Below are 27,982 nucleotides of genomic sequence, written 5' to 3' on the forward strand. Positions count from 1 at the left end.
TTAGCCGCTCGTTAAACTTTTACTGAATACATGAATGGTGAATTAATGGTGAGGTTTTCTTGGATGCACTGACATCCTTAGTGGGCTGTTCAATAGCAGTTGGATATAGGAGTTAGGTTCACACTTTGATGGGATGACAGATTAGGAAGTTTGTTACTATGAGTGAATCTAGAAGGTATTTGTCTGAAGAGGAGACCTTGGGGTGGGCTGGGATGGTAAGTGAGCTCAGTACTCCACAGGCTGCCCTTGACTTTACTCTGTGCTTTGAAGGATGCAAAATTCAAGCGTCCTGGCTCCTTGCAGCAGCTAGAATGTTCAGTAGCCATTCCTGCCACGTGGATAGAAATCTAAGGTCCAAAACAAGGAAGGGATCAAACCCCTTTGCTCCCCTCTGTCTCTTCCTCACTGTAACCTGGGACACTGACAGACAGACCTGTCAGTGATCAGATGAGAAATGAAGAGAGGCCCAGGAGCTTCACATGTGCAAGGGTAGGAGGCAGGCAGACGGCAGACCTGCTCAGCCTAGAGGTGCTTGTGCAAGTACAGGAGGTTCATGCAAGTACAGGAGGCCAGAGACAAAGCTACAAGCCCCAAGGACTCTCAGGGAGGCAGACCTCTTGTGTGAGGAAGGACTGTCTTTGTTCGAAGCCATCCAACAACGAAACTGGTAGGTAGTGAGCTCCCCATCACCAAGAATGACCTCCCAGTGGGGCTGCTGTAGGAAAGCCCTAGTGGAAGAAGGGAGATGAAACCCAGATGACCATTATTTTTTATTTTATTATTTTATTTATTTATGTATCTATTTATTTATTTTGAGACAGTCTGGTTCCATCACCCAGGCTGGAGTGCAGTGGCGCAATCTCGGCTCACTGCAACCTCCGCCTCCCTAGTTCAAGGAATTCTCCTCCCTCAGCCTCCCAAGTAACTGAGATTACAGGCACACACCACCACACCCAGCTAATTTGTGTGTGTGTGTGTGTGTGTGTGTATTTTTAGTAGAGATGGGGTTTCACCATGTCAGCCAGCCTGGTCTCGAACTCCTGACCTCAGGTGATCCACGCAGCTTGGCCTCCCAAAGTGCTAGGATTACAGGCGTGAGCCACCACACCAAGCCTATTTTTATTTATTTATTTATTTATTTATTGAGGCAGTTTCTCGCTCTGTCACCAGGCTGGAATGCAGTGGCGTGACCTTGGCTCACTGCACCCTCCACCTCCCAGGTTCAAGCAATTCTCCTGCCTCAGCCTCCTGAGTAGCTGGGATTACAGGTATGCACCACCACGCCCGGCTAATTTTTTGTATTTTTGGTAGAGATGGGTTTCACCATGTTGACCAGGGCTGGTCTCGAACTCCTGACCTCAAGTGAATGCACCCGCCTCAGCCTCCTCCCAAAGTGCTGGGATTACAGGTGTGAGCCATGGTGCCTGGCCCCAAGATGACCTTTAAAGTCCAATTCCCCTTTTATAAGATGGCGTTTTTGCTTAGGACAGGAAGTCATCATTAAATATTTTCTCTACCTGCCTAAGCAATGGAAAGATAGCTGCCACCTGCCTCAGAGGCATCCCTGGGACTGTGCAGTTTCCTAAGGAGGAACGGAAGGATCTTGAAGCTGAGTCAAGGATCACTGGGGGCCTCAAGCTAGTCTTGGCCACAGGTCTGGGGCTTCTGTGAGTCTGTAGAGGTGACTGGATGGCTGGTGTCCCCAAAGGGACTGTTCTTTTTTTAATTAAAAAAAATTTTTTTTTGTAGAGTTGGGGTCTTGCTATATTGCCCAGGCTGGTCTCTAATTTCTGGGCTCAAGCAATCCTCCTGCCTCAGCCTCCCAAGTGGTAGGATTACAGGCATAAGCCACCGAACCTGGCTGGGGCTGTCCTCAAACAAGAATCCTTCGCCTTGTCATTGGAATATTCTTGCAACTTATCTGTAGGCTTGAAATCTTTCGAAATAAAGTTTTTCTTTAAAAAAAAAAAAACCACAGATTCTGATTTAAATATTTCAGAGCGAAGCTCAGCATCTGTATTTGTAAATTCTCCCCCAGGGAAATCCAATCTGCAGACAGAGCTGAAAAACACTGATCTAAATGAATTAGAGAAACGTGTATGTAAATAAAATTTATTTTATATATCAGAAATTCTTTGAGAGCAAATATCCAAATTACTTATTAATGTATACTATGTAAGTATGGGGGAGTTTTAGAAACTGATTTTTCTTTAAAAGAATCTTGTCTTTATTTAACCTATGAAGATGCAGATGAGGCTGCGCGCAGTGACTCATGCCTATAATCCCAGCACTTTGGGAGGCCGAGGTGGCCGGATCACGAGGTCAGGAGTTCGAGACCAGCTTGGCCAACATAGTGAAACCCCATCTCTACTAAAAATACAAAAACTTAGCTGAGCAGGTGGCGGGTGCCTGTAATCCTAGCTACTCAGGAGGCTGAGGCAGGAGAATCGCTTGAACCCAGGAGGCAGGGGTTGCAGCCAGCCGAGATCGCGCCAGGCACACCAGCCCGGGCAACAGTGTGAGACTCTGTCTCAAAAAAAAAAAAAAATGCAAATGGACACATAATACCTGCAAAGCAAGAAGGCATCTTCCTTTTAATGTTTTATTTTGCCTTTGTTTTGCCTGTTAGTTGTGCCCACTTTGCGGTACAAAAAAATAAGTGAAATGAAAGTAAGTAAAAACGATCATTTCTGCTTACATTTACAGCTCATTTCATATTCTGCAAAATGTTTTCCCATCTGCTATCACCGCCCCCATCCTCACAGCAGCCTGGGAGAAAGGCAGAGCCAAAAGTCTCATCTCCACTTCGTGCATGGGTGATCTGAGGCCCAGTTAAGAAAAGTGGCTCTACCGAGGTCCCGGAGTTGGTTGCTGGAGGCACTGGCAAAGGAATCCAGGTTCCAGCCCCCTTCTCTGCCTCCTGCCATCTTCCAGTTGCTTTTTTCCTTTCTCTCTCTATCTCTTTCCCCTTCTCTCTGCCTTGAACTCTCTTTCTACTTCAACTTTCCTCTCCTTGCTCCAACCCTCAGATTGGAGTCAGCTTTGCAAGTTGTTCAGACTTTTTGTCACTCTGGAAACCTGCCAGCCCCATGGCCACAGCCCCATCTCATCAAAAGCTCAGCATCTGCACCTAGAGCAAGCCCTTTCCGGATGTCAGCGTGCAAAGATTAACTCTGGTCTCTCCATCTGGTCCTAGATAAGATTAGGAGAGCGGCACTATAAATAGGCCCCCATCCTTCCTCAGGCCCAGGCCCCAGCCAGCTCAGGCTACACTATCCCAGGATCAGCATGGCCATCCGCCAATGGGTAATCACCCTGGCCTTGGCTGCCCTCCTTGTTGTGGACAGGGGTGAGTGGGCAGAACCTGGATTCTCTGTGGCTTTGTGTTGGTAGGTGAGCTTGGGGTGAGAGCAGAAGCAGGGCCTGGAGCACCCTGTGAGGCCTCAGCTTTTTCCATGTACCTTCATTCTGCATATGCACCCTCCACTGTGCTGGGGAAAGTTCTGGGCTGGGAGAAAAGAAACTTGGGTTCAAATCCTGACTCTGGCGCAGAATTACCAAAGTCCCCTACCCTCTTGGGGCCTCAGTTTCTCCAGCTGTAAAGGACGGGATTGTTCCAGTTCAAAGCTGCACTGAGCAACTATTGGGCTGGAGGCTGTGGGGACAGAAGGGAGCAGGTGGGTCCCAGCTCTCAGGAGAGACTGACAAGTATGCTGGGTGCAGGGTGGTGGGTGCTAAGAGATACCTGCCCGAGGTCTTTTGAGCTCCCGATCTCTCTGAAAGACTGTGGTTTGGGACTTGGGCAGCCATGTGAGCATGACAGAGCCCTTTCCTAGGACTGGACACATATACTTGGGGCAGGGCCCTCTCAGGATCTGGGCCATCCCTGCAATCTCACAGCTACCATGTCATGCACTGTTCTGAGCCCTTAAGACAGATTAGTGACCCAAACAGAAAAAGCATGGTCCTGATGGAGCATAAATCCAATGGGGTAGAGGAAAAGGGGAAAGACAATAAACAAGATGGTTACAATGTATGTTAAACAGTATGTTAGAAGCTGATAAAAGTTAAGAAAAAAATACTTGGCAGGGTGATGGGCACTGGAAGGGGGTTGCAATTTCAAATCAGGGGAGCTATCTCTGAGAGTCCGAAGTTTGAGCAAAGCTTGAAGGAGATGAGAGACTAAGCCATGTGGATATCTGGGAGAAGAAGATTCCAGGCAGAGGGAACAGCTCAGGTGCAAAGGACCTGAGGCAGGAACATGCCTGGAGTGACTGAGGTACTGTAAGACCAGTGTGGCAGGAGGGGACGTTGTACGGAGTGATAGGAGAGGAGATGAGAGAGGCAAATTGGAACTGTACCAGGGAAGACCTTGTTGGCCAACATAAGAACTTGGCTTTTCCTCTGACTAAAATGGGAGGCACTGAAAGCTTTGAGCAGAGAGTTATGTCTTTCAAGGGTTGCTCTGGTTGGTACATTGAGAATAAACTGAACAGGGAAGCGGGGAGACCAGTTAGGACCCGCCTGGACAAAAGCCACAAGTTATAAGGCAACGCCTGGCAGGATCCCAGGGCCACTGACCTCATGGCCAGTCCCACACCCATTTCCCCAGCTGGAAACAGACCTGGGCACAGGGGGAAAGGGAAATGGGTCTGGGGACCTGTTCAGGAGCAGCCTGCTTATGCCCAGCCTGCTTACGCCCAGCCTGGCACCTACACCTACCTACTCCTTGAGCAGTTGGGAACACTGAAAAGCCTGCTCTGAAGAAGTTTGGTTTTTGTTTGTTTGTTTTTGTTTTTGTTTTTTGCACATTTCAGACTACTGCCTGGGCTGAGTGAGGAGGGGGCACTTTGGGTCAAGGTCAAGGGCAGCCTGGGGGTAAATGTAGCTTTTCCCCACATCCCCCAGAAAGAAACTCTGACATCTTAGAGTTCTGAACACCCCCTCCTCCCAATACACTTTTTTTTTTATTTAAACAAAAATTTTTTTTTCAAGACAGAGTCTTGCCTTGTTGCCCAGGCTGGAGTGCAGTGGCACGATCTTGGCTCACTGCAACCTCTGCCTCCTAGGTTGAAGCAATTATCCTGCCTCAGCCTCCTGAGTAGCTGGGATTACAGGCACATGCCACCACACCCAACTAATTTTTGTATTTTTAGTAGAGACGGAGTTTCACCATGTTGGCCAGGCTGGTCTCGAACTTCCAACCCCAAGATTTGCCCGCCTCGGCTTCCCAAGGTGCTGGGATTACACCAATGCACTTTAGTATTCAATTCCTGAACACCCACAGTATGGGACATTGAACCAAGTGCTGCACAAAGGCAGACATAAAGGAACCCCAAGGAGCTCAGGTGCATAGGGAGGCGGGGTGACCCAGTGAGTGGGACAGTACATGGTGGTGTGAAAGAAGCCTCCATCCAGATCTGCTCAGGAAACTGTGGGGGACATCAAGGACAGCTTCACTGGGGGGCAGCATCAAGCCTTGAAAGGAGGGTATGATTCGGCGGGAGGAGAACAGAGATGAAGACATTTCAGGGAGGGGACATGGCATGAGCCAAAGCAGGGCCCAATCTAGGACCCGTGAGCAGAGAGGAATAGCTGGGGTATGGAGAGGTGTACTGGGAAGTCAGCCCAAGAAGCAAGTTTAGGGTCAGCTTACACAGTACCCTAAACATAAGACTAAGCAGCTCAGGTCCATAGGGAGGCTTAGTGATCAGGACAGGGAACCATGGAAGGGCTTTATATTTTTTAAATGCTTTTCTTTTCCCTAACAGTTAAATATCAAGAAATGCACAAATCTTATCACTCGATGAATCTTATCAATGAGTCTTGACAATGTATACACTCGTGTAACCCAAACCCCCATCAAGATACAGGACCTCTTGAGACAAGGACTTAGGGAAGAAAAATAAATACAGAACATTTCCATAGCCCCAGAAATTCCCCTATGTCAGTCAATCCCTGCCCCCACCCCAGTGCTCTGACACTTTTTTTTTTTTTTTTAAGAGACAAAGTCTCACTCTGTTGCCCAGGCTGGAGTGCAATGGTGCAATCATAGCTTACTGCAGCTTCAACCTCCTGAATTCAAACGATCCTCCTATCTCAGCCTCACAAGTAGCTGGGACTACAGGTGTGTGCCACCACACTCAGCTAATTTAAAATTTTTTTTAAATTAATTTTTATTTATTTATTTATTTATTTTTGAGACAGAGTTTTGCTCTGTCACCCAGGTTGGAGTCCAGTGGCACAATCTTGGCTCACTGCAATCTCTGCCTACTGGGTTCAAGTGATTCTCCTGCCTCAGCCTCCTAAGTAGCTGGGATTATAGGTGTGCACCACCACGCCCAGCAAATTTCGTATTTTTAGTAGATATGGGGTTTCACCATGTTGGTCAGGCTGGTCTCGAACTCCTGACTTCAGGTGATCCACCCGCCTCGGCCTCCCAAAGCGCTGGGATTACAGGTGTGTGCTACTGCAACCTGCCCTCATGGTTACATTTTTTGTAGAGATGAGGTCTTGCTATGTTGCCCAGGCTGGTCTCAAACTCCTGGCTTCAAGTGATCCTCGTGCCTCAGCTTCCCAATGTGATTTTTTTCCATCATAGATTAGTTGGCCTGTTCTAGGATTTCACATAAATGAAATCATAGGGTATATAATCTTTTGTATGTGGTTTCTTATGCTCAGCAAACTATTTTTGAGATTCAGCCACGTTATTGCATGTATCAGTTGCTTGTTTTAATTGTTCAGTAGTGCCCCATTGTATTCATTTCTCCATTCTCCTGTTGAAGGACATTTGGATCACTTTCAGTTTGGGCAATTTGACATGGAAGGGTTTTAAGCAGTTCAGTGACAGGTCTAGGTTTGCATTTTGATACCCCAATGCCAGGCTTAAACAGCACATCGGGGTGACTTAGTCTAAGTTTCTGTTTCCCTCTCTCTGTGGAAATACCCTGTAATAACATCTCCAGGAAAATATAAAACTACATTGCCTTGCACACCTCCAGTGATGGGAAACTCACTACTTCTGGAGAAAGCCTCTTTCACTGTGGCATAGCTCCCACTGAGAGAAAATTCTGCTTCATATGGAACCCAAACCTGCTTCCCTGCAGCCTCCTCACCGAGATGGGCTCTGCTTTGTGAGGCTGAAAAGAGTCCATCTCTCCCTCAGCCCCAGGATAGCCCTTCAGAGACTTCAGGGAGCATCCTGCCCTTCTCTAATTTACATAAACGCCCTTCCTTCCACCTGTGCCATTAGACGTAGCTCCAGTTCCCTCATCCACCCATCATGCTTGTCAGTCACATCACAGTTTGCTCATGTCCTTTAAGCAGTTCAGCCAGACCTTGAGGGGTACACCAGTGTATATAGAAAGAGTCAGGCTCTGGGCTGCAACAGACGTGTGGGAAAATCCTAGCTCTGCCTTAACAAACTGCATTGTGTCACCTCTTTGAGCCTCTTTCGGAGTTCGTTAAACTGACCTATGCCCCAGGAAACAGATTCTGAGCTATACATGCAATTTACTGGGGAGCGTTCATGGGATTAACATCTATGAAGGATGAGGGAAGTTGACTTCCATGCAGCGCAACAGAGGCTTCAGATGAACCTACAGGCAGCTTTGGGCGAGGGGATCAGGCCCTTTGTAACCACATCAACCCGACATGGGATATGGGCTGTTCCTGGGTAGTGGATGCAGCCCTGGGCAAGGCAGCTTCATTCTCTGAGGGTAATTCCTAGGAAGAGACTTGCAGTGAGTGGTCAATATTTCTGGCAGCGGGGGAAATGAGTGCCTCAGACTTGCGGGAGGGCTGTTGATGGCAGAACACAGCATCCACTACTATCTCCTTTCTTCCCTCTGTTACACAGCAGTAAGAGAGGGGTGGAGAGGAGTTAAAATCATGTGTTCTCAATGCCTGGCACATAATAACTGCTGAATTGTTATTTTATAATTATTATATGGGACACAACAATTCCAGTGGGATCTAACTAACAAGGAATAGGCTGGACTGTCACCTTCCTAATTTTTGAATTTCTGTCTCTGTTTATGGAACCCGAGATCACATCAGCTTTCTGGCAACCCCATTGTCTGGTGGCTCATCACCTTTCCTTGAGGAATTCCAGGTTGGGTAGTTGCTGGACCAAGCTCCCTGAAGGAGAAGCAGTCCTCAGACCCCTAGACCTGGGGTCTAGAGCTGGCATCATCTAATTCTTGCGTCTTTGTGTTTCAGAAGTGCCAGTGGCAGCAGGAAATCTCCCTTTCTCAAGAATGGTAAGGCAGCTGCGTGCTGTTCTCACCTTCTTTCTGCTGAGAGGAGTCCTCTCGTCCATGCTGAGAAACCAGTTATTCTTCTCCACGATCCTGCTCAGACACCTTCAATGGCTCCAAGGTGGCCAAGGTGGCCTCCTGGCCTGCACATTCCCCACACTAGCCCCCAAGGCTGAGTAGGCCCAGCCCCCTCACCCGAGTCCCAAGATTGGCCTCAAAGCCCTTATGATGTCCCCCACCTGGTGTCCAAGGCCCCTTCCATCAGTGAGATCTCCCCACCCAGGCTTAGCAGGACAGGGTGTGCTCTCTGCTCTGTATAGTGCAGACAGGCAGGCCACGGAGTTCAGGCCAAAGAGGGGACCCTGGCACACTGAAAGCACCTGTGGAGTGTGCCAGCCTCCCACCACCACATTCCATCTGATTGTCTAAACACCAAGTTGTCCCTGAATCCTGATTCCACCTTGGCCCTTGGCCTGATGCCCCCAGTGACCCAGAAGGCAGTGGTACTGGCATCCTTGAGACCCTTGAGATTGCCCCTTCATGTAGTGGAATGAGGAGGCTCGGAGCCACCTTCCCATCCACAGCCTCAGCATCGTCCCCGTCAGTCCATCAGAATCCAGCCCCACTTATTCAGTGCCAAAGAGCCAAATAGTTTACATACATTATTTCAATTAGCCCTATGTGAGAGAAACACCACTATTATAATTTTTACAGATGAGGAAACTGAGACTCAGAGAGTGGAAATACCTCAATTAAGGTTATACAGCTAATCAGTGGCAAAATTCAGGTTTCTAGGGTTCGGGCCTTCACGGTTGCACCGCACAACCTTTCTCAGCCTATCCCTGTCTCAAGCACTAATGCCAGTCCTGACTGAGTTCTCACCTTGACCTCAGGCCTGTCCTAAAACCCTTTCAGACAGCCTCGATTAAGCCCCAAGCTCTGCCCCATTTCTTCAGCCTTCGCACCCTTTGCAGCCTTTCTGACATGGGCCTGATAGATCATGCAGGCCAGGGAGAGTTCAGGAGCCCCCAGGGAGAGAGGGGCCTCCTGGGAATGATGGGTGGTTCTGTATCCTGGGGTCTTCAATGGGACCAGCAGCAGAAGTTCTGATTAGTGCCTCTGAAGAGGGTGTGAACAAGTCCCCAGGTGCTTGAGGGCACAAACTCACTGCACACACATAGACATAAACACAGGCATACGCTTGAATGCCTGCACACCGGGGGCTCCAGAGACACAGGTACACATATGTACACATCCAGCCATAGGCACACACGTGGTCATGCACACACACACACACAAGCAAACACACCAAGGGGCTCTGAGTGGTTGGTTTCATCTTCACTGGACCCACACTGGGGGCCTTCTTGACTCTGATACCTCACTGGGGCCCCACTGGTTCCGAGCAGAACCCCTGTATCCCTCCCCACTGCCTCTGAATCCCTGAGTCCTCTCCCTCCCTTCTCTTCCACAGCCCATCTGTGAACACATGGTAGAGTCTCCAACCTGTTCCCAGATGTCCAACCTGGTCTGCGGCACTGATGGGCTCACATACGAATGAATGCCAGCTCTGCTTGGCCCGGATGTAAGTCTGCCCCACAACCCCTGCTTGCTTGGGTGGGCCCCATCTCTGGTGCATAGTCTGAAAGGAGCAAGACTTGACCTGCTTCTTCCTTCATACATGCTTGACCTGAGAAGAGTCCTCCAACATGTGCCCCTAATAGAATGAGTGCCAGATTAACTCAAGGCACATGGTTCCAAGCAGAAATCTAGAAGCTGGTGGTGGGTAGGGAGCAGGGGCAGAAACCATTTTCCTTGTTCTGCCCTGATTGACTAGGTGACCTCATCTGTTTTTTCATTCGTCTAGCCAGCAATTATTTATTGAGCATTTACTATGTGCTAGGCACTGGGGCTAGAACAGAGCCTAAGTTAGACAGCATCACTGGCCTCCTGGAACATACAATTGGTGTAAGGGGGAAGCCAGGCTGATAGTCAGCCAATTGCAGCACAGAATTTTTTTTTTTTTTTTTTTTTGAGACAGACTCTCACTGTCACGCAGGCTGGAGTGCAGTGGCACGATCTTGGCTCATTGCAACCTCCGCCTCCTGGGTTCAAGTATTCTCCTGCCTCAGCCTCCCGAATAGCTGGGATTACAGGTGCCCACCACCACACCTGGCTAATTTTTTTTTGTGTGTGTATTTTTAGTAGACATGGGGTTTCACCATGTTGGCCAGGCTGGTCTCGAACTCCCAATCTCAAGTGATCCGCCCGCCTCAGCCTCCCAAAGTGCTAGGATTACAGGCATGAGCCACCGTGCCCGGCCTTCAGCACAGAATTCTAAGGGATCAGTGGGGCACACAGGAATAAGTAGAAATTAGCTAGGAAAAAGGAGCAAGGGAAGATAATTCCAAGTAGATGAGTTTGAAAAGGTCTACAAGGAAAAGTTTACATTTGAGGAAATATAAGAAGTTGGACATGTTGGAGTATAAAGCTTAAGGGAGAATCAGGGAGAGGCAAGAAGTGAGTCCAGAGAGATGAGCAGGGCTAGAACATGACCTCCCTACATCAGATCACCTATTGGCTCTTAGTTTCTTCATCAGTAAAACCCATCTTCTATGATCCTGAGAACTAAATGAGACCATGGAAGTGAAGAAAGTCCTCGGAAGCTGCAAAGCTCTGGATAGACGTGAAAGTTTGTATTTGAGGAAATATAAGGAACATCAGGATGTTGTCCTAGCTTAGAGAAAGACTCATGGTTAGGAGGTACATTGGGAGTGGAATTGACAGGCTTGGTATGTGACTGGATGTAAAGGCTGAGGGGAAGGAGGCAGCATACTGGTTTCTGATTTGTGGGCTTGGGTGGCCAGTGGTTCCATGGGCTGAGATGGGTGGTTTGGGGGTCTGTACCAGTTCTGTGGGGGGGCAGTGATGTTTGTGGACAGTTGAGCCCCTAGGACATCCCACTGGATACAGACAACTGCATGAACAGGCAGGACATAGGTCCGAGCTGGAGACAGATTTGGCAGCCATCAGCATGTGCTGGTGGTTGAAACCCCAGGAAGTTGAAATCCCCCAGGGGGAGGGTGTGCAAAAAAGGAAAAGCTGTAGAAGGATGTGCCCATGGATCCTTGGGATCTGCCCTGTATCCATACACTGCATATGTGGGCGACGCTCAGCAGGATGTCTGGATGGACTATGCCAGGTCCCTGAATGGTACACTACAGCTCCTGAGAAGGTAGCCTCATGCCTGTCTTCTTTGATCCTAGAAAAACCAAACAGGACATCCAGATCATGAAAGATGGCAAATGCTGATCCCACAGGAGCACCTCAAGCCATGAAGTGTCAGGCTGGAGAACAGTGGTGGGCATGGAGAGGATATGACATGAAATAAAAGATCCAGCCCAACTGAGTGAAGTGGTCAGTATCTCTGGGGACACTGGTTGCAGAGGGGATAGGAGGTGGATCTTGCATTGTCACCTCTACTCTGAATTTGATGTCCAGCTTCTCTCCATCCCTCTGGTGCTCCTCAACCCTGTCACATGTCCCCTCAGAGGTCCCAGTTATCTTCTGCCAGCCTGAGAGGCCAGTCCCTGACCCCAGGATGCTGCCTAGTACTCCTGTCTGCCCCAGCCTGGACTATCATTCAGGCCAAGAACCTAGGTGAGATCTGTATCCTCTGCCACTGCTGGGGTGCACGGCCCAGCCTCAGAAAGCCTCTGTGAAATCAGGAACAGTGGCTCATACCTATAATCCCAGCACTTTGGGAGGCTAAGGGTGGCAGGATCGCTTCAGGCCAGCCTGGGCAACATCGCAAGACTGTCTTTACAATTTTTTTTTTTTTAAATTAGCCAGGCTTGGTGGCATGCACCTGTAGTCCCAGCTATTCAGGAGGCTGAGGTGGGGGGGATTGCTTGAGCCCAGGAAGTCGAGGCTGCAGTGACCCATGATCGCATCACTGCACTCCAGCCTGAGCGACAAAGTGAAACCCTGCCTCAAAAAAGAAAAAAAAAGCTTTGTGAGAGTCATCCTGTGCCCCCCATGGCTTCCTCCTGGGTTGTGCCAGCACACCAAGGCATGTACACACAGACACGTGGCACAGCAATGGCTGATATTCAGGCAGTGTACACACTACAGCTGAACTGCTTGTTGTAACATTGAACTAGGTTTTTCACAATCGAAAACAGGTGATGCCCCAAGCCCTTTGAGTGCCCCCCCCATACCCTAGCCACCCAGATTGTCCCCTGGAAACACCTGGGTCTCTCGGTGTCCATGGTCTGGGGTTAATTCCTGGCACTGTGGGATGATTTCCAGATGCTGCTCTGCTCTTTTGGTCAACATCTGCTCTGACTGGTTGTCAAATATTCTGACATTAGACACAGCCCCAGGCACGTCCTGCACACGTGCACTCACACAATGTCCCACAGGGACACGCAGCGTTCAGAATTGTCACCACAGACAGAGACCCCCTCCTGTGGTATATGTTGAATACCTCCTCTTTTGGCCAAAGCCCCTAGGCAGAGCCTCTTGATAATGGTGGCAGGAGAAAGGGGTATGGAGAGAGGCCTGGGCAGGTGAGAGCAGTTTCACACAGACTCTGAATCCTGCTGCAGAGTGGGCAGAAAGGGCAGGAAATGCTCTGTAGAAGACACATGTCTGAGAGAATGGGCACAGGAAGGCAGGAAGCTACTTTCTCTTGGACCACTGGAATGGGAACACTGAGCAGGAATTGTTGCTGATAGATTTGCAGGTGGCAGGCCTAGGAGGCCATCTATGAATAAGGCCTTCTACTGGGACTGATTCATACCTGTTTCATACCTGCATATGAATGATGTAGGATTAAGTTTGGCTGTGAGAGGCAGAAAACCCAAAATAACAGTGACTTATAGCCAGAACTTCATTTCTCCTACACATAGACCTATGTAGTATGACAACTCCATGCTCCCCTATTTTGTTACTCTGACATCCGCATCACAGTTTCTACCTCAGGTCCAAGACAGCTATTCCAACCACAGCCATCACATCTGCATTCTAGGCCACAGAGAGAAAGGGCATGCCACTTGCCTCTGAAGACATTTCCCATAAGACGTACACACTCTGTATAAACCACATTAGCTAAAATGTAGTCTCATGGCCTTCTGAGCAGGGAGACTGAGAAATACAGTCTATCTGCTTGGCCATGCATTAAACTAAAAATTAGTTCACTTTTTGTAGGAGGAGAAAGTGGATATTGGTGACATCTAAAAGTTTCTGCCCTAAGTGGGACACCCCTCTTATACCCAAGTGGCATAGCCCAGCCAAGCATCTCATCAGTGACCCTTCCTTCCCAGGCTTCTACTCAGTATCTGAGGAATCAGAGATTAAGCCTGAACAATGTGCCAGGCACCACCTGGAAGGAATACCTAATTTACCACTTACAGATGTGGACTCTGTGGCCCCCTCTCTGGGAACTACCCCAAAACCTAAGTGTTGGCCCCTAAAGACCTTATGTGTGGCATGAGACCCTGCTGCCCTGGCCATTGCTGATTAGCCAAAAGATTCTTCCCCAGGATCTTTCAAATTAGAAACAAGCAAACAGAGGCAGTTCCCCTCTGGCACTGAAGTTGTAGGATGAGCAACACAGGGGTTGTCAGCAGTCACATGTCCTGCTTTGTGGAAGAAGGAGGAATGAGAGGATGATGCAGGCATGCAGAGGCAGAGTGACTACAGGCAGTGTTTGAGTTCCTGAAGCCCGGCTGCCTTTGACCTTCCCAAAATTACATGGGATAACTTGATATCATGACCATAAAGTTTCTATTTTGCCCAGTCTCTTTGGAATTAGGCTTCTGGTTCTTTCTCTTTCTTTCCTTTTTTTTTTCCTTCCTTCCTTCCTTTTTCTTCTTTCTTTCTTCCTTTTTTTCTTTCTCCTTTTTCTTTCTTCTTTCTTTTCTTTCTTTTTGAGATGGAGTTTTGCTCTTGTTGCCCAGGCTGGAGTGCAATGGTGCAATCTCGGCTCACTGCCAACCTCCGCCTCCCAGGTTCAAGCAATTCTCCTGCCTCAGCCTCCTGAGTAGTTGGGATTACAGGCATGCGCCATTATGCCTGGCTAATTTTGTATTTTTAGTAGAGATGGGATTTCTCCATGTTGGTCAGGCTGGTCTTGAACTCTCAACCTCAGGTGATCCACCTGCCTCAGCCTCCCAAAGTGCTGGAATTACAGGCGTGAGCCACTGTGCCCGGCTTGGCTTCTGGTACTTTTGACAAAGGTCCTGACTACTATATGAAGGAGTCTCAGAAGAGGTAACCTTTAAGTTGTGCCTTGAAGGATAAGTAGAAACCATTAACTAAATAGACAATGTCGAGGCCGGGCACGGTGGCCCACGCCTGTAATCCAATCACTTTGGGAGGCCAAGACAGACAGATTGCTTAAGCTCAGGAGTTCGAGACCAGCCTGGCCAACATGGCAAGACCCTGTCTCTACCAAAAACACAAAAAATTAGCCGGGCATGGTGGCACGCACCTGTGGTCCCAGCTACTCGGGAGGCTGAGGTGGGAGGATCACTTGAGCCCAGGAGGTGGAGGTTGCAGTGAGCAGAGATCAAGCCACTGCACTCTAGCCTGGGCAAGAGAGCAAGAACCCATCTCAAAAAAAACAAAAACAAAAAACAAACAAACAAAAAACAATGTGGGAGAGTCCTTCCAGCCCTGAGGCCGAAGAATTCGTTTGTGGGAGCACACATTCCCATCTGTTCTCCCTGTGGTAAGACTTACCATGTCCCAGGCAAGTGGGCACCTGAGAAGGGGTGCTGTCTCCCCTTCTCACGGGAGAAGAAGGGGTGCTGTCTCCCCTTCTCACGGGAGAAGAAGGGGTGCTGTCTCCCCTTCTCACGGGAGAAGAAGGGGTGCTGTCTCCCCTTCTCACGGGAGAAGAAGGGGTGCTGTCTCCCCTTCTCACGGGAGAAGAAGGGGTGCTGTCTCCCCTTCTCACGGGAGAAGAAGGGGTGCTCTCTCCCCTTCTCACGGGAGAAGAAGGGGTGCTCTCTCCCCTTCTCACGGGAGAAGAAGGGGTGCTCTCTCCCCTTCTCACGGGAGAAGAAGGGGTGCTCTCTCCCCTTCTCACGGGAGAAGAAGGGGTGCTCTCTCCCCTTCTCACGGGAGAAGAAGGGGTGCTCTCTCCCCTTCTCACGGGAGAAGAGTTTCACAGCCAGAAACCCCTTGGATGAGCAGATCTGCGTGGGTGGGGCCTGTGCAATCACCTATCACATCTGCCCAGCAGTCCATGCATTAGGGCCTCTTTTCTCGACCCTTAAGACAATAAAGGCTGTTAAGGCTGTAAATTCCAATGCTGACAGAGATTCTGAGGCCAAATGCAGCTATAGAAGTTTCACTATTGATGTGTGCATTCAACATTCATTTGTTCTACAAATATTTATTGAGGTCTTACTATATACAAGACAATATGCTTGAAATAATGCTGTTACCAAGATAAAGAAGCTCCTTCACCCAAGGAACCCTGGTGTTAAAGGCAAAGATTAACCAAATAATCCCACAAGTAAACTATCATGGACTATGTAAATGCTGTGAAAGAAATGTATGGGAAGCCGAGAGAGGATCCCACCTGGGGGCTGGACAGGGTCTCAAGACAGTAGGTGAGGGTTCTCCATGCAAGAGACATGTGAGTTGAATTCTGAAGGATGAACAAAAGTCACCTATACAAGGGTAGGGTTGGAGGAAGGAAGGTGAGGAGCTGTTCAAGCAGACGTAGTAGCAGGAGCAAAGACCCCCAGGCAGGAGAGGGTGCAGTGCATCTGAGGACCTGAAAGAAAAGTGGCTGACAGCAGACAGCCAACAAATGAGGGGGTTGAGATGGGAGAAGGCATGGGGTAAAGACTTTTGCCTCTATAATAAGAGAAAGTGAGCCATTGGAGGGTTCTAAGCAGGGGACTGACATGGCAAGATTTGCACTTCATGATCACTCGGGCTGCTCTAAAGAAAATGAACTAGAGCAGAGAGGAAGTGGGAGCTAGAGGGAGAGGCAGAGGAAAAGAGGAAAAAAATCAGAGAATGGGCCTGTGCAACCCTGTGTTGGTTGAGAGGCAGTACGGTAGAGGTGAAAAGCACTGGCTCTGAAACCAAACCGCCCAGCTTTGTGTCTTGGCTTTGCCGCTTACTCTACAACCTTGCGCTAATGACCTAAGTTCTCTCAGTTTCCTCATCTCTAAAATAAGGATATCTGTCTACCTCTCAAGTTATGTAAGAATTAAATGACTAATATATATGAATAGTTTAGAACGGTGTTCGGCAGTTTGGTGCACAGTAACTTCTCATTAAATGTTGTGGCCCACGCCACACAGCTATCACACAAAAATAGATCAATACTGAACCACTCTGATTAAAGTTGGGGTGCGGTGGGCTGGGACCTGAGCCTTGTCCACAAGTCTACCTCTACTACCTTGTCTGAGGTCTTAACCCGCCCAGTCCTGAATTCCTGGGACTTCAACGACTCTCTCTCTGCCAAATGATGTGGGTCTTTAGGTAGAGTTATAGCACAAAGGGCTACTATCAATGTTATTAAGCATAAATTATGACTAGAGCCACAAAATGATTTCCTCATTAATCCAAAAAAAAAAAAAAAAAAGCAAACCACTCTTCTACTTTATGATGAGCACATAAACAGTGTTTTTATTTTCTTTTTATTTATTTACTTTTACTTACTTAAATTTTTAGAGATGGGGTCTTACTATGTTGCCCAGACTAGACTCAAACTCCTGGGCTCAAGTGATCCTCTAGCCTCAGCCTCCCAAGTAGCTGGGACTACAGGAAGGAGCTACTGCACCTGACTCAATTTTTTTTTTTTTTGAGATGGAGTCTCACTCTGTGACCTAGGCTGGAGTGCAGGGGCGTAATCTCGGCTCACAGCAACCTCTACCTCCCAGGTTCAAATGATTCTTGTGCCTCAGCCTCCCCAGCAGCTGGGATTATAGGCACATGCCACTACGCCAAGCTAATTTTTTTTTTTTTTTTAAAGCAGAATGGGGTTTTGCTATGTTGCCTGGGCTGGTCTCAAACTCCTGGCCTCAAGTGATCTGCCCGCCTCAGCCTCCCAAAGTGCTGGGATTATAGGCATGAGCTGCTGCGCCAGGCCTTAATTTTTTAAAAACAATGATGGGGTGGGGGTGGGGGACAGTCCACAAAATGGATAGAACAGCTGTGAAGGAAATATAGAACTCAGAAGGATATGGTTAACAAAAATGCCTTTGAAGGAAGCACATGTCACTCCTGAGAAGTTTATGGTTGGCTTCACCACCTGCCTGCTTTACTCATTCTGGTGCCTTCTCTTTGCCCTTCCTAATCCATGGCTCTGGCCTGGTTTCAAGCACAGACTCAGTCAACACTGGGTTCTAACCTTCTGAAGACTTGCTTGGGGACAAGGAAGCCTTCCATCAACCACAGGCTCCATCCAAGGAACGGCCCCCTGGTATCTCATGGCCTGTGGCTAGTCAGGGTCACTGGGAGGTGAGGACAAAGTCTAGAAACCAACAACCCAGCCAGATGTTCTGGAATTAGGACACAATGAGGGATAGGTGGTCTACTTATGTGCCAAACACCTTGTTCTAGGCCATTCCCAATATTCCTGACTAGATGCAACCTCCTGGTGATTCTGGTTTTACAGCTATGGGACTACATGATCACAAGAGCAAAGAAGCCCTCATGTATCTGAAGACTGAGGGGGCCTATAAACCTGAAACTGGCCCAAGGCAAATTAGAGCTCTCACCAGCCCAAAGAAAGCACCCAGAGGTCCAAACAGCTGGGAAAATTTGGGCAGAGGTGGCCCTCTCCAGAAAAGGTGGATTGCTGGACAGTACAACCACAGAGACAGAAGGAGAAAACAGATAGGAGCTTTACTCAAAATCACAAAGACACTATTTTTCATTGAGAACCGGTGTGAGAGTAGGAAAATTGGCAAATGGCCAGTTGCCCCCAGCAGCCCTGAAGAAATCAGGTAAATTCCGCTCCAGAGACGGCAGAGCTGGTGGCGCCATTCTTCAGGGCAGCACAGCCTTTTTCTGCCACACCTCACTCGGCCAGGGCAAAGTTTATAGACTGCAGCCGCTCTGTCTCCAGGCAGATGTTCTGCTCCACTGTGTCACATTCAGCTAGGAATGCCTAGAAAATACACACGGGGCAGTCGACCACTGCCCACACAAGGCTCCTTGCTTACCCATTCTGGGGAACCCATGGCTGAGACTCAAAACAGACTGTGCATGAATGGAGATGGGCCACTGGCCTGGGTTCCAAGGTAAGGGGATGGAGGGAGCATAGGACCAGCATTCTGACCATGCTCTAGGCCAGCAATCCCCTAAAAGGTGGTAAAGGCAGGGAGCTTTGCCTCAGGGCCACTGCACAGCAACTGCACAATCGCAGGAAGCACTGTGTGCATGAATACTGCCTCCTGGAATTGTGTAATGTGTCAGCCCTATCTGCTCTCCAGTGAGTTCCCTCCCTAAATAGTTTAAATTCAGATATAATTACAGGGACATAGGGGGCTCTTCTCTGACGTTTGGGGTTCCTGCTGATAAATATAACCAAAACAAGCCCATACCACACACCATGCTCCTACACTACCTGATTTTGAACAGATAAACACACATACCTACACATTAACATATTATGCCTTGTCGTGCACTATTACACAACTCACCTGAACCTTTTTTACCAAGCCTTTCCTTTTCAATCTACTGTCTTTGAAATTTTCTGGCAGGATCTATGGAAGAGTAAGTTGATAACACAAGTTAGTAAATAGTAAACATGTAACAAATAATCCTCAGTGAAAATGACATGAGAGCACATAAGAAACACCCACAGTACACAAAACAGGTCACGGGTCACCAATGTAAATGTGATGTCCATTTTCAGGAACCCTTTCCCTGGGTCTGTATCCTGTATGGCCTTTCCATGGCTCTTGTCCCTATAAAAGCTCCCTGTGTTCTCAATGTCTGGGCCATAGGAACTGATCTGTAACACAGACTTTGTTCTTTTATTGTTTCCTATGTATGGATACTCTGCCCCAGCCACACCATGGGCTCATTGTGACAGGAAAAGTGCCTGCTGCTGCTTCTTTACACCCACCCTGGCCAACAGAAGTACACAGTGCAGTTCACCTTCAAGAATGAAGCATTAGGCTAGAGATATCATTACTATCATCTGCAAAAGAGTTAATGATTTTCAATGGCCTCACAAGACCTGGGTCTGGCTGAATCCTCTATAAGTAATGAGCCCTGCAGAATTATCAGTCACATATTCATCAGAGAAAGTTAAATCCTCTGTTTCCTGGACCATGAGATTGTGGACTCCTTGGGTCCCAGCTTCATGATGATTACAGATGCTACTGGCAAACATAAGTGTAAACGATAAAAGTCCTATGCTGGAGGGCTGTGAGTGCCTAGAAAGCAGGAACTGTCTTATCATCGTGCATTCACCCAGGACCTAGCAATGTGACTGGCACACAATAGTAGATGCTTAATATTCTCAAGTGATAGGTTTGCTCAGGCAATAGGAGAGTACATTACTGAAAGAGTGAATGTGACTGAAATAAAGTCAAAGAAAACTAGTTCTTCTCAGCTGAATATTTACTTACCAGTGTGTCAATCTCCTCCAAGATCTTCATAAACTGCTCTATTGTGGCTTTTACTCTCCTATCAAGTTTGCAGAGAGCTTCAGCTTGCAAATCCTTGGGCAGAAAACCCTGTGGGGAAATAATGCATTATTGCAAGGGTTCTCTGAGGCTGATGGAAGACTCCATGCCACAATACTAATGATGCAATCACACTGAGCCCACCATAGCCCTGGCAGGCCAGGCCCCATCTCAGATCCACAACTTCAACTCTTGGAAAAATTAAAACGGCTGGCCGTGGGCCAGTCCAAGAATACTATCAGGTTGCAGTCTGCTCTACCTTGCATGACCCACTGTGGCTGCAAATGCCTCCTGAGGCTTGGCTCCAGTGAAGCCCCCAGTCACAAGAAGAGGCAGATGTTAAAAGCACAGGTTTAGAGTCTTCAAAGCCTACGCCTGAAAACTGACTGCCATTTACTAACTTGTGATCTTGAGCAAATTATTTAGCCTATTCATGCCTCAGTACCCTCATTTTAAAAATGAAGATTATGATACCCACACCCTAGATGGTTACTGTAAGGTAAAGGGAATATATGTACATGTGTCACCAACTTGTGGCACAGACACATGCTAAAGAATGGCAGCAGTGCTTATTTTTATCAAATTGTCTAATGGTTCACTCACACAGCTTGGCCTAATGACCAGTTAGCTGGTGACAAGAGTTGGATAGCAGGGATCTCTGAGGATGTTTATCACAGCCACGAGCTACAGATACAGATTTCACAACACGTAGCAAGAGCTTTAAACATCACCCAGCAATTCCAACTCAAAGAATTTATTCTACCAAAAAAACCAGGAATGGTCAAAAAAGATTTACGTCCAAGGATAGTCAAAGAAGCATTACACATAATGGTAAAAATAATATTAAATGAACAATACAGAGTTGGCTAGGTAAATAATACATTTATACAAGATGAAATGCATGCAAGCTTTGAAAAATACCATCATAGGAAAATGTTTAATTTTTTATCCAATAAAAGAATAGTTTATAAAGTGTAAATAACATTATATCAAATTTTTTTAAGATGAAAAATATATTTCAGGCTTTGGTAATGGTCATCTCTGAGTTGGGGCCCCATGGGTAATTTTTATTTTCCATATTAGTGCCTATACTTGTACTTAAAACTTCTGTACAGTCAGCACGTATTCTGTAATTAAAACACAAACATATAGGCCGGGCGCGGTGGGCTCACGCCTATAATCCCAGCACTTTGGGAGGCCGAGGCGGGCAGATCACTTGAGGTCAGGAGTTTGAGACCAGTCTGGCCAACATGGTGAAACCCCATCTCTATTAAAAATACAAAAAAATCAGACAGATGTGGTGGCAGGAGGCACCTGTAATCCCAGCTACTCGGGAGGCTGAGGCAGGAGAATCACTTGAACCTGGCAGGCAGAGGCTGCAGGGAGCCACTGAGATCGCACCACTGCACTCCAGCCTGGGTGACAGAGCAAGACTCCATATAAAAAAAAAAAAAAAAAAAAAAAAGCCAAAACACAAACACACCCCAATTAATGCTATAAAATGAGAGGGAAAAATAAATAAGTGGTCTTGAGCTAGTCCTAATCCTTACTGGGTTTTAGTACCCCATCTCTAATATAAGGAATTGAATAGGATGACTCCCCCAACCCCACTATCATGTTCAACTTGGACCTTCTATGAACCAACAAAATGTTATTTGCCTTGCCAAACACATTACAACAGCCCAGAGAGAAGCTACTTGTTCTATTTCAGACAATACATGATCCTAGCAAGGCAGGTGCTCTCCTGTGAGCATAAATGGATGCTGGCTGGGGTTTGACAATAACTATGACAATAAATGCTTATAAAGCACTTAGTATGTGTCAAGCTCAATCTACATTATTTAATCCTCCCAACAATCCTAATAGGGAAATGTCACCATTATTCCCTTTTTATAGATGAGGAACTTGAGACAAAGATAAACTTGTTCACAGTAAGAGAAAGGGTGAATCCAGGATCTGAACCCAGGGAGTCTGACTGCAGAACATGTCCCCATAACCACAAGTTATATCCAGGAAGCTCTGATAGAAGGCAGAAAGTCAAGGTCCATGAAGAGAGTTACCTGCTGGATTCCAGTAAGCTCTTTATTCAACTCTTCCAGCTGGTCAGCTATCTTCTCCACAGACTTCTCCAAATGTTTCAACTTCTTTAGTTCAACCTCTTCCTGTGAACTGTTCTAAAATGTTTAAGAAGAAAATAAAGCCAATAGTCAACAAGAACAGGCTGGGCGTGGTGGCTCACGCCTGTAATCCCAGCACTTTGGGAGGCCGAGATGGGCAGATCATTTGAGGTCAGGAGTTCAAGACCAGCCTGGCCAACATGGTGAAACACTGTCTCTACTAAAAAAACAAAAAAATTAGCCAGGCATGCTGGCGTGCACCTGTAGTCCCAGCTACTCGGGAGGCTGAGGCAGGAGAATAGCTTGAACCTGGGAGGTGGAGGTTTGTAGTGAGCTGAGATCGTGCACCTGTACTCCAGCCAGGGTGACAGAGCGAGACTGTCTCAAAAAAAAAAAAGAAAAGAAAAAAGAAAAGAAAAAAGAAAAAGCAATCAACAAGAACAGCAGCCTCTGTCAGGAAAAATACCTGACCACACCTGCATGAAGCCATTCACCTAGAAATAACAGTTTTAACTCTGTTGCTTCTTGGAAATCAAGTCAAAGGGTTATACATCAAGTTTTCCATCTACAAAGACTCCAGACTAGAGAGAAGGGGTTAGGTAAACATTCTGGTGAGGGCCCTGACAGCTTGGGTGCAGAGAATGGAGACAATCCAAGTGCCAGATTCAATCTCAGCCCTAGACTGATCAACAACCAAGACTGAAACCTGGAGGGTAATCACATTTCAGTAAACACTTGTGAGGAGTCCAGAATGGCAAGACAGGTGGAATTCTACCATTCCTTTAAATGGAATTCCTAAATGGCAGCCTCCAATTGAGCTCTCCTGTTTAATGTGATGCTGGTTAACAATGATGAATACTTTTATTGAACACTTCCTACATGCCACACACTATCCTAAGCACCTTACCTATTTTTTAAGCCTTACCACAACTCCATCAGGGAAGTACTGCTGTTTTACAGATGATGAAACTGAGGCTTAATGTAGTAAAGTAACATGAGATCACACAGTCCAAAAGAGGTAGATTAGACTTAAGTTCAGACTTTTTTCTTTTTTGAGACAGGGTCTCACTATGGTTCCCAGGTTGGAGTGCAGTGGCTGTTTACAGGCATGATCATAACTCACTGCAGCCTCAAACCCCTGGACTCAAGTGATCCTCCTGTCTCAGACTCCCAACTTGCTGGGACAATAGGCATGTGCCATGGTGCCTTCCTTGAGTTCACACTTCGCTCCATACGCTCTGTGTCAGCTCCAAGTAAAAGTCCTATAGTTTCTTCAAACTTGACTCTTTGGTTCTGCCTGTTGCCCATCACCATTCTCCCTGACCCTGAAGCAAGAAATTTCGAATATTTCCCTCTTCTCTCAGGTAAACAATTGATAGATAGGTCTAGCAGCTTTCTGCTTAGTTATGCTATCCCAAATTATTCATTTCTCTTTGTAGCAAGTCCTGAGTTCCAGTCTCCTGGCAGTTCCAAGTCTGGATTAGATTTTTTTTGCCTTCACTTTGTTTATCTGCCCTCTCTCTACCCAGCCACCTCACTCACAATAAGGGAACTTCATATGCTCATAATTCTGCTGTGTCACAGTGCAGGGCTGGCCACAGCCCTCTCTCATCACCTTAAGGGTTGCTGACCTCATCTGTCTTTTTTTCCCCTCAGTTCTTTAGTCTGAACCTTTCTTTCCAGTCGAAGGTTTTCCCTTGTGGGAGATTTTAGTTAAAAGGTTGGTTAAAGGGAGAGAGGCTCCTGGACTGGAACAGAGTGATTATTCTTAATATCTACAAGTTTATTTTAACAAAAGACTCTTGCAAATTCTACTCCAAGTGAATGAGACCTGTCCCAGGCACCATTTTAACCAGACCAAGATTCCACCACCAAAACAAAAAACATATTATTAAGGCAGCACAACCGCTCCTAATTCCTGGAGCAAAAGTTCTAACCAACAGGAGCAGGAGGGTATGAGAACAACAAAATTGGTAATCCTGTAAAACCAATAAAGATTGTATTTGTTTAGAGAGGTGTTTTATCAATGCAGAATCTGGGTCCCCAGTTTGGTCTTCTAAACAGAAACATGTATAAAAGACTTCAGTCATTTGATTCTGAGGATTTCTGATGGAAAAAGCAATTTACCTTTTTCCCAATTAACATGACCCGGCAACCATCTTGTATTCCAAGTGCTGACAACGGTGTTTCCATTTCCTTCAGAGATTTTCCTAAAAAGAGGAGAAAGGTAGGCCAAGTTGTAATAATTGTATAACACTGAAAATAAATTTCAGCAGGATACAGGAAATAGACAAGTGTGTTCACTAATGAGAATTGGTATCTTTTTAGAGGGTGTCATGACCCAGTAATTTCATTTCTAGATATTTATCCTAAACAAATAACTGGACATGTGACTCCATAGTAACTACTATACGATAATATTCAGTGCAACCTTTTCATAATAGTGAGAAACTGGGAAGAGCCAAATATTCAGGAATCAGGGACCGACGAACCACACTACAGAAGACTTTAAAGTCTTCAGTAGGCATTAAGGTCTACAGTAGCCATTAAAGCTCATTTTTTGCAGGAAACCTCAATACCACAATGAATGCTGATGACACAGTGTTATTATGAGGGGTTTTATCCAGGGGAACATTTTCTTTTTCATGCATTCCTCTATTTTGAAACATGAATTTCTATTGTCTTTATAATTCAGAAATAAAATATTTTTAAAAATTAAAGACAATATGTTACACTATGAAATATAAATAAAAATGCCTCCTATTACTAAATTCTTTATAATGACTGACACCCAATGGGATAAGTCTTTCCCCAGTGGATACCAGAATGATAGATTCTCAGGGGGGTGGGAAGACAGAGGGCAGGGGCCAGGAGGGTGTGGGTCCTGGCAGAAATGAGCATCATGCATCCACTGAGCCCGCCACATCCAGGCCTCAGGTAAGTTTGCTCAAAACCTCCTTTGAGTCAGAACAATGGGAGGCACTGGAAACACAGCAGTATCTCCACCCTCACGGAGGCTGTTATTTTAACAGAGAAATCAGATGTTAAGCAACTAAGAAAATGATTATTTAATAGTAATTTCATAGAAGTGATGCAAAAATAGCAGGGAGTACCATGGTAACATATAATGGGAAGATGATCTAACCTAGCCAGGGAAGACTGCCCATGAGCTTCATCAAAAATGGTGAGATTTCTGCCATCATCATAAGACTTCAAATCTGACACCTGTCCAGGTGTTTGAAAGTGTCCAATACCTAGCAGGTCCTCAATAAATATCTGTTGAAGAACTGAATGAATAAACAAATAAATAAAAATTGTCCCAGTTTGAAAACAGAGTGACTATTAGGAAAAGTTCAGCAGTTTTAAAACTGTCCTTTGGCCATAAGGAAAAGCTGGAAAAGAAATGCTTACCCTTGGCCAGGTGCAGTGGCTCACACCTGTAATCCCAGCACTTTGGGAGGCCAAGACGGGTGGATCACCTGAGATCAGGAGTTCGAGACCAGCCTGGCCAACATGGTGAAACCCTGTCTCTACTAAAAATACAAAAATTAGCCGGGCATGGTGGTATGCACCTGTAATCCCAGCTACTTGAGAGGCTGAGGCAGGAGAATCACTTGAATCCGGGAGGCGGAGGTTACAGTGAGCCTAGATCGTGCCATTGCACTCCAGCCTGGGCGACAAGAGTGAAACTTCGTCTCAAAAAAAAAAAAAGAAAAAGAAAAAGAAAGAAAGAAAAAGAAATGCTTACCCTTAAATATGAGTTTCTGAAAAGACTGTGGAACCCCTATGACCTCTTCAACAACCTGGGCCAGGTCTTGGACAACTGGTTCACTGCTGCCCTGCTGGGGGGTAACATGAAGGTCATGCTTCTCATTGCCTGGGGAGAAAGAAAAGCATTGGACGAATATGATTCTTTCACATACACCAATATAGGATGACACTTTATCACATTTATTTACCCAGCCTTCAAGGTCCAGCTCATATGCCACCTACTCCACAGAGCCTGCCCCCATGCCACCCAGCTTTCCTCTGGTGACCTCCTCAAGTATCTCTGTTTCCTCTATTATAATAACTAACAACATGAATGCTATCAGCTAACATTTTAAGCATTTCATGCATAATCTAATTTAATCCTCAGATAAACCCCACGAGGTAGATCTACCTATTACTTCTTATTTCACAGATGAGCAAACTGTGACTTCAGGCAAGTTAAGGACTGCCTATGGAGACTCAACTGTTGGAATCAGAACTTGACATCAGATCTAGCTGATTCCCAAGCCCACCTTTTTCATCACAAGCCATCTGCTTCCTGTGGCTTGACTGCCCTGTACCCTGTATTGGATTGGTCTCGTCTCGCTTGCTGTAATGGGCAAGTGACTGTTTTCCTCCAAGTCTCTCCCACTGAACACACTTGAGTGCATCCATGATTTGTGCTAAGTAAACAGACAAATGCATACAAACAGCAGAGCCTTTCTTTCTGAAGAAGAGACGCCAATTCTTTTCCAGGGATGTGGACAGTAAGGAGGGAGCCTGTGTACAGTACATTACACCAAGGTTTGGTTCCCCCAACAGCTCCGTGAGGTCAGCAGGAGCCAGGGTTACCAAATCTACTTCACAGAGGAGAAACCGGATTCTTAGAAAGAAACCGTCCATCCCAAGGTCACTCAAAACCGCAGGATCTAGAATCCAGGTCTCCAGATTCCCAGACCCTTGGGCCTCCCCTAGCTGGTTCTAGAGAAACCACATGGACTCAGCTCTCCGGTGTACCGACTTCATTTGGTGGTGTGTCAACTCCAACAGTAGGCAGACCCAAAGGGTGCCCAGAGTACAACGCTTGGACCCACGGCCAACTCAAGCGGCGCACACGGAGAAGGCACTCAGCAGACGAGGAGCACCCCGGCATGCACGAAGTTCTGACTTATCACACACGGAGCAGTCGTAGACCACATGGCCAAATATATGCCTGACACAAAGGGCACAATAACTGCGCGGGCACACAAACACAACCAGGCCCACAACGTAAAGCACGGAGAAGCTCAAACACCCAGGATCGCACAAATGACCAGAGACAAAATACACCGGGCACATGGAAAAGTGTACAGACACAAGCCCGGGACAAAAGACAGTTCCACGGACACAACCAATAACCCACGCTTCCGGACGCCAGGACAAGCGCAAGGTCACACGCTTCTGGAGGACACGTGACTAAACCCACAGACCCCGCCGGGCTTTCGGGACCTGCACGGAGCCCACCTGGCGCCCGACACTCACTGTGGGTGACAGTCACGGTGAGCCCAGCTGCCGCCATTTCCTCCCTGGTCACCTCCTCGCTCTGGGTCGACTCCTCGTCTCGGGTCACCTCCTGGCTCCGATTCATCTCTTCGCCCTGGGTCGCCTCCTCACTCTGGGTCGCCTCTTCACTCCAGGTCGCTTCCTCACTCAGGGTCAACTCCTCGCTCCGGGTCAACTCCTCGCTCGGGGTCAATTCCTCGCTCCGGGTCGAGCGGCGCCGGGTTTTCTTCTTCATCCGCGGCCTGCGAGCGCCGGCGGCGGCGCCCCTGGTGGGTCGGTCATGCCCGCTGGCAGTACTCCGGGCAGGTGGACGCCGAGAGGGAGGCGGGCCAAGCTGGGCCGGGGGCTCCGACTGGCGCGGCTCCCGGCCTGGCCGAAGGGCGCGCAGCCGGTAACCCAGCCGCTCCCGGTCGCCTCGCGGTCTCCGCGCCCCCCCGCGCTGAGCCAGGCCCGCACTTGTTGACCGCCCAGCGATGGAAGCTGAGCGCGGCGTCTCACAACCCCGCCCGACTACTTCCCAGCCCCGCCCCGGCCTGCCGGCCCCGCCCTCGCCCTATGCCGCGTTAGTTGCCTCCAGGCCCCACCCACTCAACTGAGGCCCCGCCTTGCTATAGTAAAACCCCTCCCACTCCTACCAACACCCCGC

The 27,982-nt window shown here is 47.5% G+C and overlaps 2 protein-coding genes across 8 annotated transcripts; one reads left to right on the top strand and one right to left on the bottom strand.

Annotated features, from left to right (window-relative positions):
• Positions 1 to 27,722, bottom strand: BAG1 (BAG cochaperone 1). 7 transcript variants are annotated; one of them, XM_055351731.2, is made up of 7 exons: positions 27,298 to 27,722; positions 25,793 to 25,921; positions 24,172 to 24,254; positions 21,988 to 22,101; positions 19,871 to 19,978; positions 18,935 to 18,997; positions 1 to 7,847 (listed from the first exon to the last, which is right to left on the bottom strand). In XM_055351731.2, exons 1-7 carry the CDS (start codon positions 27,569 to 27,571, stop codon positions 7,830 to 7,832), a joined length of 789 nt encoding a protein of 262 aa, XP_055207706.1. In that variant the 5' UTR covers positions 27,572 to 27,722; the 3' UTR covers positions 1 to 7,829. The 7 variants fall into 7 exon arrangements, with proteins under 7 accessions (XP_055207706.1, XP_055207707.1, XP_018888987.1 ...); XM_055351732.2 differs by lacking the exon at positions 1 to 7,847 and adding an exon at positions 10,931 to 11,517 and having other exon boundaries at positions 27,316 to 27,571; XM_019033442.4 differs by lacking the exon at positions 1 to 7,847 and adding an exon at positions 10,931 to 11,517 and having other exon boundaries at positions 27,298 to 27,571.
• On the top strand, positions 3,289 to 11,614 carry SPINK4 (serine peptidase inhibitor Kazal type 4). Its single transcript, XM_004047925.5, is given in 5 exon segments — positions 3,289 to 3,349; positions 8,221 to 8,261; positions 9,730 to 9,809; positions 9,811 to 9,840; positions 11,522 to 11,614. Coding segments are annotated over 5 exon segments (258 nt in total). The 3' UTR covers positions 11,568 to 11,614.
• Positions 27,723 to 27,982: the final 260 nt, after the last annotated feature.

The sequence above is a fragment of the Gorilla gorilla genome, chromosome 13, assembly GCF_029281585.2.
Source record: "Gorilla gorilla gorilla isolate KB3781 chromosome 13, NHGRI_mGorGor1-v2.1_pri, whole genome shotgun sequence".
Taxonomy (NCBI): Eukaryota; Metazoa; Chordata; class Mammalia; order Primates; family Hominidae; genus Gorilla; species Gorilla gorilla.